The sequence below is a fragment of the Malus domestica genome, chromosome 05 (assembly GCF_042453785.1).
Source record: "Malus domestica chromosome 05, GDT2T_hap1".
Taxonomy (NCBI): Eukaryota; Viridiplantae; Streptophyta; class Magnoliopsida; order Rosales; family Rosaceae; genus Malus; species Malus domestica.
Genome location: NC_091665.1, coordinates 36,133,141 through 36,146,232, shown reverse-complemented (window position 1 = coordinate 36,146,232; position 13,092 = coordinate 36,133,141). Strand labels below are relative to the sequence as shown.

General features: G+C 37.1%; 1 protein-coding gene across 1 annotated transcript; it reads left to right on the top strand.

Moving 5' to 3' along the window:
• Positions 1 to 9,879: 9,879 nt before the first annotated feature.
• On the top strand, positions 9,880 to 12,670 carry LOC103435336 (protein SOMBRERO). Its single transcript, XM_008373722.4, has 4 exons — positions 9,880 to 10,189; positions 10,698 to 10,907; positions 11,117 to 11,397; positions 11,697 to 12,670. The coding sequence occupies exons 2-4, from the start codon at positions 10,736 to 10,738 to the stop codon at positions 12,351 to 12,353; spliced, it is 1,110 nt and encodes a 369-aa protein (XP_008371944.2). The 5' UTR covers positions 9,880 to 10,189; positions 10,698 to 10,735; the 3' UTR covers positions 12,354 to 12,670.
• The last annotated feature ends 422 nt before the right edge of the window (positions 12,671 to 13,092 follow it).

Sequence of the window (13,092 nt, the reverse complement as noted above, 5' to 3'; positions counted from 1 at the left end):
CAATAGTTTGCACAACCAAGTAATTTCAGCTGCAGTATTTGCCAAGGACCTATACTCAGCTCCAGTAGAGGAACTAGCCCCTATTGGCTGTTTCTTTGCACTCTAGCTAATAAGAGAATTGCCTAGAAAAATGGAATATCCACCTGTTGATTTTCTGTCTAAAACATAACCAGCCCAATCAGCATCAGAAAATGCATTATTACTAAGAGGAGTAGAGCATTTAGGGAACCATAGACCCAAATCAAGAGATCCCTTAAGGTATCTTAGTATTCTTTTGACAACTTGAAGATGAGATGCTATGAGGCTGTACATGTATTGACAGATAAGATTTACTACAAAAGATAGATCTGGTCTATACCATGTTAAGTATTGTAAACCACCCACAAGAGACCTATATTCATCTGGATTAGAGAGCAGAAGAGAAGTGTGATCCATTTTTGAAGTACTAAAGGTGTAGCATAAGGCTTTGCTCCATCCATTTTAGCTTTCTTAAGCAACTCCAAGATATCTTTGGTTTGAGAAATAAGAATTCCAGAAGATGACCTTTTAACTTCTATGCCTAGAAAGAAGTGTAACGGACCAATGTCTTTAATAGGAAACAAGGTACTGAGTTAAGCAATGGTATCCTTGCAGGCATGAGATAATGATCATGTAACAAGGATGTCATCTACATAGACTAACACAAATACCAAAGTGGGAGCTTTTTTTACAAACAAGGAATGATCATTCTGAGATCCAATGAAACCCAAAGATAAAAGAGCACCTTGCAGTTTCTCATACCAAGCTCGGGGAGCTTGTTTCAAACCATAGAGAGATTTGTAAAGCTGACAAACATGTGTAGGCTTAGTTGGATCCTGAAACCCAGGTGGTTGCTACATGAATACTTTTTCTGAGAGGGAGCCATGAAGGAATGCATTGCTAACATCCAATTAGTTAAGAAACCAATCATATTGAGCATCAAAGGTGAGAAGAAGTCTGATTGTAATTGGTTTGGCAACTGGATTGAAAGTGTCATTATAATCTAGACCTTCTTGCTGGAGAAAACCCTTAGCAACTAGCCTAACTTTATACTTATCTATAGTGTCATCAACTTTCCTTTTTATTCGGAATACCCATTTACAACCCACAAAATTTTGGGATGAATGTGAAAGAACAAGAGACCAAATCCCAATGTTCAAGAAAGCATTGTACTCCTCTTGCATAACATGCCTCCAGTGACAGTGTTTATGTCACGCCCCGGACCCGGAGTCGGTAATAAAAACTTGAATTCGAATCCGAAACGCGAGATAAAAGTAAAAATAAATAAAAGGAAATTGACCCGGGTTGGAAAAATAAACTCCTCTTATTAAAATAACTCCAAAATCCTTACAGGGTGTACAAAAATAATAAATTAAAATCCTTAAACTTCTCCTCAATCACAACCTCATCTCTTCTAACACATGTCTTGCCAAATAACATCTGTAAAATAATAGGTGAGGGGTGAACAACAACCACCATTGCTCGGTGAGTAGAATATGTAATATGTCAGTCAAGCAATGCCTTTTTACACACACTAGAAAATACAATAATAATATCAAAGCTTTAACCACGTAATTTCGTATCACATCATCCCTTTACGTGTTCATTACATCCTTCATAAATTGTAACTCACCACGTGACTCCTATTGGCATTTCCACCCTAATGTCCCAGTGTACAGTTTACATTTATCCCTTGGATTAATGCAACACTAAAGTTCTCATGCTCCATGAACATATCCAAATAATCAACATATCACCATATTAATGATTCCAAAGGTATTTCAACAAATCCAACATGCTTGACTTAAAATAGATAGAGGTTTATAAATAGATAAAACCCACAACAATTTGTGGTTTTCATTTTTCAGAAAATAAGAATACTTTGAAACACATTACATAAATCATTCGCCTCGATAATCCAAGCTTTGGCAAGACAACCCAACTAACAATCTCCACACAACCAGCATACTAACCCAAACTCTCTTTCTTGTCTCTCTGTAACCCGATCTCTCTCCACACACACACACACACACACACACATATATTAGGACTAACACTTTGCATGTCAAACTCTCATGGTTCCCTTCTCATTAACATGCATGCCTTGCATGCATGCAACCACAGACATTATTGCCAATCCAATTCACATTCTTAAAACAGAGAGATGAAGTCCCTATTTATAGTACCGAACGACTCCAAAACTTAGTGACTCATAAAGGCACGTGTCAATTGGCATGGAATCATAACATGAGGAGATGACACCTAACTAGGTGATTAAGCTAATGATTAATGGTGGCAATAAGCTGTGTCAACTGGATGCAAGACTTGAATTGTGGAGCTACACGTCCAACCCAGCATGGTGCTTACAAGCACTTTAAAAAGGATAAGAGATAGGGCCATATGGTAAGCTTCACATGTCCACCTTATAAACTTATGACTAAGCATAAGCATGGTTCTAGGGCTTAACTAAGAAAAATATTCCAAAACTTAGCTTCAAGTCTTAATAAAATAAATAATAACTTAAACATAGGGCTTTCACCAATAAAAAATATGGGTTCTCACAGTTTGGATGCATGTAAGTAGGTGGATGGTAAGAAATTCTCAGGGATATGAGAAGGAATGGGATGATTAGTAGTTGCATAAGCTTTAGGTTTGACCATACCGGACTTAGATCGAGTTTTCATGGGGTGAATATTGGCCTTAGAGATAGCAATTGATGAGATGTTAGATGAACATATAGGTCTAGGTTCAGGTGCAGAAGATGGTATAACTGCAGCTACAGGATCTGATGCAGGTTCAAAATTAGGAATTGAGAGGGTTGCAGAAGATGATGGTGGTGGTGAAGAACTTAGAGGAGGGAAGACTAAGGTAGAAGGAATGGAAGAGGATGAAAAATTGGAGGGTGGAGAAGAGAAAGGTTAGGATGAAATGGAAAATAGGATTCATCAAAGATAACATGCTGGGAGATATATACTCTATGTGTGGAAAGGTCAAAACATCAATATCCCTTATGGTTAATATTGTAACCAAGAAAAACACAAGGTTTGCTTCTAGGTTCTAATTTGCACATGGTATAGGGTTTTAACCAGGGAAAACATCGACACCAAAAGACTTTGAGAGTATGATAAGATGTAGGTTTCTTGAATAAAAGTTTCCATAGAGAGGATTTAGACATAGTAGGCAATCGATTAATAAGGTACACTGCTGTAGAAAATGCTTTCACCCAATAAATATGAGGAACATAAGATGCAGTAAGGAGCGTACGAGCAATTTGAACCAAATGTCGATGCTTATGCTCAGCACAACCATTATGTTCTAACGTGTGAGGACAGTTGAATTGGTGATGGATACCATTTATTTTTAGATATTGAGTAAACACAGAACTGGAAAACTCTTATCCAGCATCAGATCACAAAGTGACAATAAGAGTGTGCAACATATTCTCAACCAGTGCTTTGAAATCAAGAAATGTATTAAAGACCTCAAATTTACAATTCAGAGGAAATATCCAACAGTACTTGGTAAAATCATCCACAAACAGCAAGTAGAATCTATAACCAGAGACAGACATTACAGGTGATGGTCCCCAGACATCTGTATGGAGAAGTTCCATATACCTAGTTATGGTACTAGATGCAGATACAAAAGAAAGTTTTGAACTTTTTCCCAATGCACAATTTGAACAAAAGGACTTAGTCACGCTAGTTCAAAAATGAATACTAGATTGAGAGACTATTTTATTAAAGACTTTGAAAAAGTGATGGCCCAATCTTTGATGCCATACCTCAGAGGAAGCATTGATTGTTGCAACAAAGAGATGCTGAGTACCAGTAGTGGAACTAGAGGCAGTGAAAGGATATAACCCGTTTCGCATAGGACCTTTAAAAAACGTCATCCCCGAAGAAAGATCCTTCACAACAAAGTGAAAAGGATAAAGAGTGATTAAGCACCAGTTATCAATTGTAAACTGATTTGCAGATAATAGATCTTGCTTTAAATCAGGAACATGTAAGACATTTCTAAGAGCAAAATCATGATGAGTAGTACGAAGAGTAGAAGAACCATAATGAATAATGGGCAAACCTTTACCATCACCAATGTAGACTTGCTCGGGTCCTATGTAGGGGTCTGAACTTTGCAAGTTTACAATTGAATTAGTCATATGAGAGCTGGCACCAGAGTCAAGAAGGAAAGTTAGAGTAGCAGATGATTGACCAGTGTTAGCACATATTGTAGATTGAGAAGATCTTGGACAAAATTGAGGATTCATGTGATGGGGACATTCAGCAGCCTCATGATTATTTTGACAATAGATTTGGCAAATAAGTCGACGACCATAAAATTGAGAGCCAAATCAACCACAACGATTTGTGCGCTGATAATTGTTGCGAAAGGAATTCTGTCGCTGATTATTAGGTTTGGAGTTAGAGTAATTGTGGCGTTGATTGGTGAACCGAGGGTTTGAGAAATGCTGAGAATGATTGTGATCTTGACCACGACCGTGAGTGTGATTGAAATTCTGAGCAGCAAACGCCTGAGAATTAGGGTTTCGAGTCGGTAGAGGAAGAATACCAGCAGATGATCCAAGATCAAAGTGAAATGCCTGAAAAGATCCTGAGGCGGTTGAGTTCTTGCGATTTGCAAGTTGAATTTCTTTGCTCAGTAATAAACCATGCAATTCATCAATGGTTGTCGATCCAACACGAAACTAGATTGCATCAACAAAGGATTCTTACTTCGAAGGAAAGCCATGAAGTGTAACAAAGATGAGCTCAGAGTTGTCAATAGGAGCTCCAGCGCTTGTAAGCGTATCAACGATCTCCTCAATCTGTTGAAGATAAGCAGCCGCAGTGGAAGCGCCTTTAGTAATTGTGCGAAGTCTTGAACGGAGTTCATGGATATGAAACTGTGAGGCGGCGACAAGACACGATTCAAGCTTAGACCAAAGCTCCCGAGAAGAATTCACACCAAATGTATATGGAATCAGAGATTCAGAGAGTGTTGAATTGATCCAAATGAGAATATTTTGATCATTTTTTAACCAAGCAACATAGTTGGGATTCAAGATTTTATTTCCAGATGAATCGCGAATGAATTGGGGCAGAGCGGCCATAAATCCATCAATGATGCCAGTAAGGTTGTAGCGACGAAAGATTGGAGCGAATAACGCACTTTATGTGAGATAATTGGTTGTGGTGAGCTTTTGTTGATCGTAATCGATGCAGTAGAAGAAGTGCCAGAAAGATTAAGGCACGAATTTGGGACTGAAGGCTGATGAACCTGAGAATCGAAGGCAGATGAAGGAGAAACAGTAATCGCCATGGCTGTGATTTAGGGTTTCAGAGGGAGAAAAAAGGGGAAGCGAATAACGAAAGAGGAAGAATGATCGGTCATTAGACAGAGGCGAGAGATACCATGTCAGGAAAATTATCTTTGCATTAATTTTCAATAAGAATGTAGAATCTAGTATTTATACAGTATCTCATCACACAGATGATAGACAGCTCACTAACTATTACAAACTACAAATCATAACTGTCAAAATAACAAACTCTAACAAACTATGAAAAACACTTACAAATTGATAATCCTAAGTTTTATCTTTTACACTTTGATCCTTAATACCCAAAACCCTAGTTTACTAGAACAAATTATCATTTGATGAAATGAGGAATCCAAAACATGAAAAGGTTGCATACACACCTATATGGTGGTACATCGACACATTCTTTAAGTTTTGAACCGCTATTCCGAACAAAACAAATCAAACTAGAAAAGTCGTAGATCCCACATCGCCCAGGGGAGTGGATCCACTATGCCTTATATGTACATGCCCACTTCCATATAGCACGAGGCCTTTTGGGAGCTCACTGGCTTCGGGTTCCATCGAAACTCCAAAGTTAAGCAAGTTCGCGCGAGAGCAATCCTATGATGGATGACCCACTGGAAAGTTCTCATGTGAGTTCTCAGAAACAAAACCGTGAGAGCCGAGATGTGACAATTTGGTATCAGAGTCAATCCCTGGCCGGAAGTGTGCCGACGAGGATGTCGAGCCTCTAAGGGGGTAGATTGTTAGATCCCACATCGTCTAGGGGAGTGGATCATCTATGCCTTATATGTGCATGCTCACCTCTTTTAGCACGAGGTCTTTTGGGAGCTCACTGGCTTCGGGTTTCGTAGGAACTCCAAAGTTAAGTGAGAAAGAGGCCAGAGCATTCCCAGGATGGGTGGTCCACTGGTAAGTTCTACTCGCGTGAGTTCCCAAAAACAAAACTGTGAGGGCGTGGTTGGGGCCCAAAGCGGACAATATCATGCTATGGCGGAGGCGAGGCCAGGATGTGACAAATACTAACTTGATCGGATAATATGATTGGAATAACTTTTTATAGGTGTTGCAATTAGAGTAGTTTAAGTAATATCATGGTTTGCTAAACACATGATCAACCTATAACCCTCTAGTTAGCTTTACATCTTTGTTTCTCATCTCTCTAATGGTTATAGAAATTGGGACGGTTCAGGTTCTTTCCTTGTTGATAGTCAACATAGTAATCGGTTTCAACCAAAAAAATTTGGTTGAATTTAATCTTGCTCACCACTAATTAACCCTATCAACTTTTTGTAACTAACATTATTCTTGTCCACAATAGAAACACTTCAAAGAATTTAAGGGATCAACTTGAAACCAAAATTTATTTTTAAGGACCAAATTTGTACGACTCCAAAGTTACGCAGGCAAATTTGTAATTACCAATAACCAAAGGCCGTATCCACATGTACATTGTGCGAGTGAAGAAAAATTTTGTGGTTTAATGGACCAATACAAGACTTCTCAAAAAATATATATTTGCATGCATCGAGGAGAATAGAAGCTCCCATACTCCATAGAATTCCTTTCTATATTTGATGAATTAATGCTGTGAATGAAGGAATGAAGTATGTAGCAGTGTTCGTAAAGGCAACGGCACCAGTTGTGTTGTTGCATGTAAATAATATACAAATATACATGTATATATACATACATAATCAATATGTATCAGAAACCAATAGTACTACTCTTACTGCTTGAAGTAAAGTAGTAAGTGTATTTATATAAGAGAAATAATAAGAAGACTCTCTTAAAGTAAAATTTTTTATTGACTCTCTATGCTAAAGAGACTTTCTCAAAGAGGAATCTTTATGGACTCTTTGACATGCCACAGTTTAACGTTAATATTTGTATCAACATTATAAGACATTATATTAAAAACATGAAAAAAAAGGTCATACCCAGTGCACAAGGCTCCCGCTTTACACAGGGTCTGGGAGAGGTGAATGTCGGCTAGCCTTACCCCCATTTATGGAGATGCTGCTCTCAAGTCTCGAACCCGAGACCTACCGCTCATGGGCGAAGGCACTTGCCATCGCACCAAGTGCGACCTCACTTTTGAAAATCTATGAAGAACCTCACTTTTGAAAATCCATTTAACAATTCTCTTTATATAACACAGGTGCACTCATTCAGCGTGTTTGACCAGGAAATATATGCATACAGATACATAATTAAGAATGATAATATTTATATATGGAAGATCGCGTGGGAATCCCTTTGGGTCTGAATAGAACTGAAACAAAGCCATCCCGATCCCGGCTACTTGCATTGCATTTGGTATTAAATTAAGCTAATCGAGGCATTGAATTGTGTATTCTGTGTTGAACCAGCACGTGTAAATGCCACGGACTTTAAGCATTCTGCTTTCTTATCATCCATATTCATATATATAATATGATTTTTCTTCATCTCTTTTGTGATGTTTTAGTTTTTGAAACTTAATTACCTCCTCACCCCACAAGGCCAGAGCCCGGGTTCAATATCGGGGAGCCTTTTCCATTCTTATTGAATATGTAGTAGAGAAATATTCTCTTGTCAATATGCTTGTGCTGTTAGATTAAGAATTTGTGATTTATTAAAGTATCAATATACTTCATCTCTTATTTATTAAATGTGTAATTTAGATTCACAGTTTAACAATATAAGTATTGTTCGGTAAAATAATTAAGTCTATTAGAGAATATTTATTTATTCATTCAATTATGCAAGGACTTCTAATCAAACTAATGTTCAAAGATAAACTCTAGTGTTACATAAAAAATAACAGTTAACTTAATAGTTAGACAAACATAAGAATCAATGATCTAATAAGTTCTTAATAGAAAACACGATGTTAAACAGAATTAGAAATCAACGTGGTTAGACTGTCATTACAATGTGATATATGGAAGATATAATTAAGTCAATGTATACATATATAGTTCATATCCTTTTAGGATGAGTTGCATTCTCAGGAGAAGTTGTAGCATAATCGGAAACTGACGTGGTGCCATTATCATTATCAGGTCAAGTGGACTAGCGGAGATATATAGCTAGCCTTGGCATTGGTTGCAATCCTATTGAATGGTATGGTAGGACACGCCATTCATATATCTTCATCAATTTGGGTGGTTTTTATGGTTTCTTTTACTGATCATATACTTAACATTTTAAAATCTGCCTAGGATCCGGAATCATGATATACATCAAAGTCCTCGATCATGGTCGTCGATTGCATGCAGCACAGCGCCCCATTACCCTAAAACACTGCCAATGGCAATGGGGATGGGTAAATAAGTAATATGGCATGCATGCATGTTTTGAACAACTAAATGGGGGAACCTGTCAAGTTTCTCGTTTGCACTGAATTTGATGCAAATTTTGTCATTTGATGAACGCATTTCAGGGCACTCAGTCGATGATAAAACGTACATCCTTAGGGTTTGACCGCTGCTTTTAAGAAAATTTCTAGCTTCTATGAAAATTAAATTATTAAATAATTTAGCATGAAAACGAACAAGTAGTGCAATGTAGCTATATATATATATATTTCCATGAATAATATTTGAGCAAAAGGGTCACATGGTTTATGGAAAGAGCATATACGAACTAGATTTGGAATATAAAGGAATGAAAGAAAGAACTCTAATTCCTCTTTGACTCTGACCAAATACTGTGAGCATGCGTAATTGAAGACAAAAAGATAAAACTGGATAGAAAAAAACGAAAAATATAATTTTAAAATGGGGAAAGAAGAATATTGACTGTACTAAATGGGGATAAATTGATATTTTTGCAGATTTTCTTCATTTTATTGAGGATTAAGGTCTTCCGTTCAACGGACATTTACCAAAGCCCCTACGCACATACCCTCATGAGAAAACAAGACACCGCCCGCTTCATACATTATTAATTCACAAAAAATTACATCCTTTTTTCTTTCCATACATTAACTTAAAGAAAACAATATGGAGACTATGTTTTTATGCCACATGAATATATCATTTGATGTGATAGGTGATGTGTACAAATCAAGTTAATTGATATATTTATCATATTAAAAAATGCTAAAGAAATCATATATTTGTACCACATTAGCTTATCATCGATGTGGCAAATTATGTATGCATGTCATGCCATTTAATGAATTATTATCATTAGAAGTTGATTGTAGCATCACTTGCTGCATAAGATAGTGCACAAGTGTTGTATGAATATATGGTCTACCTAGAATTACTCTTATCTCATTAGATGTTGGATACGTACATCATTTGTCACACCATGTGGTATACCATAGAGTACAAAAAAGTGATCTCCCTAACATTATTCATTCACTTAATTATTTTCTAGATTTCTTCTTTCCCATATTTCATAACAATAATACTAGCTGTAATATATAGGTAACACATATGGACACACAAAATTGACAAACTTACTAACATGTCTTCTAATACAAGTGGAAGATTCACATGCATTAGCTAGTATGTTAACAAGTATGTCAATTTTCGTATACAAATAACATATTATTTTTATATTGTTTATTGTTTATTGTTTGTTTCTTTATTTCTGTGCCCATCTTCTTCTGTCAGAAGTTAGGCTTTAAACTCATCCATAACTCTCTTTCTCTCACTGTCTCCTCCATATCTTTCTCTCTCTATCTCTCTCCCCCTCTTTAAACCTAGCTACGACGTCGTGCCCTTGAAGCGAAGAAATCAGCAGTATTGTTTGTTCTCTCAGTTGTCTGCCTTTTTTCCTGCGTTACTGGTTGTCTTCATTTCCTTGTCTCAGAGGGAAAGTGGAAAGCCTTCTAGTTACCGCAAAAAGGTATGCTACCTGCTTTTTGTTCTTTCTCTTCATGCATCTTTATAATTTTCTCTTCTTCTTTGCTTTTTTTTTCCCCCAACTTTATTTCGACCTAGCTATAGCTCTTATTAATTTTGAAGCTTATTTTGTAAATATGTGAAGTTTTTCTCCAAATAAACCCTAATATTAGTGATAAATAAATAAGTATTTACTTGGATTTCTAGGTCTTGCATACCTCATGGGATTTCTAGGTCTTACATATCTCATGGGATTTCTAGGTTACGTTATGATTAATTTCCTCTGCTTACATACAACTACAAGCAAACATCTTTACTTTGGGGGATGAAACTCCATAGAATATGATGTAAGAGTTAATTATAAAGGGTTTTAGGGATTATGTAACTTTGGGGGATAAAACTCCACGGAATCGGAACGAATTTGTTTGAACGAGTGCAATTAATTGGTTCCTTTTGTTTTTCATATTACTTTGTATTCTAAAAATAATGGCATGCATGCCTTTCTTTTTTAGGGTGAAAAGTTTATATATATCAATAAAGAAGGAGGAGGATGATGGCTGCAGGAAATGGACAACTGACGGTTCCTCCAGGGTTCCGTTTCCATCCGACAGATGAGGAGCTCCTCTACTATTACCTTCGGAAGAAAGTGTCTTATGAAACCATCGATCTTGATGTTATTAGGGAGGTGGATCTCAACAAACTCGAACCCTGGGACCTCAAAGGTATACATACATACATACATACATACATATATATATATATAGGGTTTTGACAAGAGACCTGTTCTTGACACGCCAAAAAAGTCATTGTATATGCACTCTCTCATGCGTCCCTATGCATTAGATATCTACTTGTTCTGAGCTCATATTACAAACAGACATATGTGACCTTAATTAAATTTTGGTAATAATTGTTAACGTTGTGTATACAGAGAAATGCAGAATAGGGTCAGGGCCTCAGAATGAGTGGTACTTCTTCAGCCACAAAGATAAGAAATATCCAACAGGAACTCGTACAAACCGCGCAACCACAGCTGGGTTTTGGAAGGCAACTGGGAGAGACAAAGCCATCCACCTCCCCAACTCCAAGAGGATTGGCATGAGGAAAACCTTAGTCTTTTACACTGGGCGCGCTCCCCATGGCCAAAAGACCGACTGGATCATGCACGAGTATCGCCTCGAAGATGACAACACTAGTGCTGATCAAGTTCAGGTAAAATATTGAAGTATAATTAATGTTAAAACATTACATTTTTATCATACTGCTTGACTGAATCACATGGAAAACAATTTTTGCATACTTTTTTCAATACAAATGTCAAAAAGCTAGGAAGAAGGTGTGCGTCTAAAAAAAGTGTGAAATCATTTCCCTTATGCGATACCTGATGTGTCAATTTATCGAATGTCCTTATAATTGATGCAACAAGTGATTGTATGTCACATCATATAATACGGTTCACTCATGTCGATATTCAAAATAACTAATAGGGTATACGTAATTTGGTTAAGCAGGAAGATGGGTGGGTGGTATGTAGGGTTTTCAAGAAAAAGAATCACAACAGAGGTTATCAACCAGAATTTGCTCATCAAGATCATCGAGAGCATGATCACTTCACGAACATGAAGGCAAGTGGTTCTCATGTTCCGATACTACAAGATCATTACGATCATCATCAGCAAAAACAAAATCACCATCATCTGGAAGGACTATATAATTATCCTAGTAGCTTTGATCACGCTGGATCCATGCACCTCCCACAGTTGTTCAGTCCAGAGTCGGCTGTCGCTGCTTCCTCTTTTGTGTCACCTCACAATATCAACTTGAACACCATGGACATTGAGTGTTCCCAAAACCTGTTGAGGCTAACATCCACTGCCGCGGCGGCAGCTGCAGCAGCATCTGGTAGTTGTGGACTCATGCAACAGCAGGAGAGGTCCTTCATTAGTGGTGGTGATTGGTCATTCTTGGACAAGCTCCTTGCATCTCATCAGAACTTCGATGTTAATCACTCAGCGTCGCAAACGGCCAAGTGCAACCCTTCTTCATCGACTCAACAACTTAGTAACTCTCATGATCATGATCATGTGGGTACGTCATCATCAACGCAGCAGAGATTCCCATTTCAATACCTTGGGTGCGCAACTGACATCTTAAAGTTTTCCAAGTAGCTAGCTAGCTAGGGCAGCTAGGGCTCTACAAGCCCGCAAAGTCGCGGATCTAAGGATATACAGTCACTTCATGCATGGATGGATGTCCATCCTATAAATAACCTGTGTGCGGTAGTCTTTTTCAGTCTTAATTGTTTTGGTACTTTTATCAGAAATTTGGTTCAGATTCTATATCCCTTTGCTAATTAATATAATAGTTTTCCTTTGGTATGAAAATGTATATAACTAAGTTAAAAAAAGAACGAGATTTTCTTTCGAAAATACCTGGTAGCTTCCATTCCATGCTTAATATAAAACAATATTGTTTTTAAATTTAATTATTCTAGCTAGTTTGAAATAAATTTCCATTACTACAAGAAAAACAGATTAGAACCACTAAAGTTCACAAAATGAGGTGGGTAAAAGACATATCAGTAGCTAATCGAGTAATTAAAAGATCTTAATGGCTACTTTTAGTCTTTTAACTTATCTTATTCTGTAAAACTAATATTAATGACTATTGTTAATTTTTTTTAGTGCATATAAATTTATATACATTCTTTTCTTTTAGGCAGTTAGTTTTCGGTTCTACATGATCTTCGACATATTTCTTGCCAAATTTGGTCATAACTTGCAGGTTGAAGGTCGGACCATATGTCCATCTGCATGTTTGTATATGCGCACAAATATACATTGAGAAGGCTTAAACTATGGTCACCAATTAACTATAGGCTCAACGGTTCCACCAAAATTGATGGAT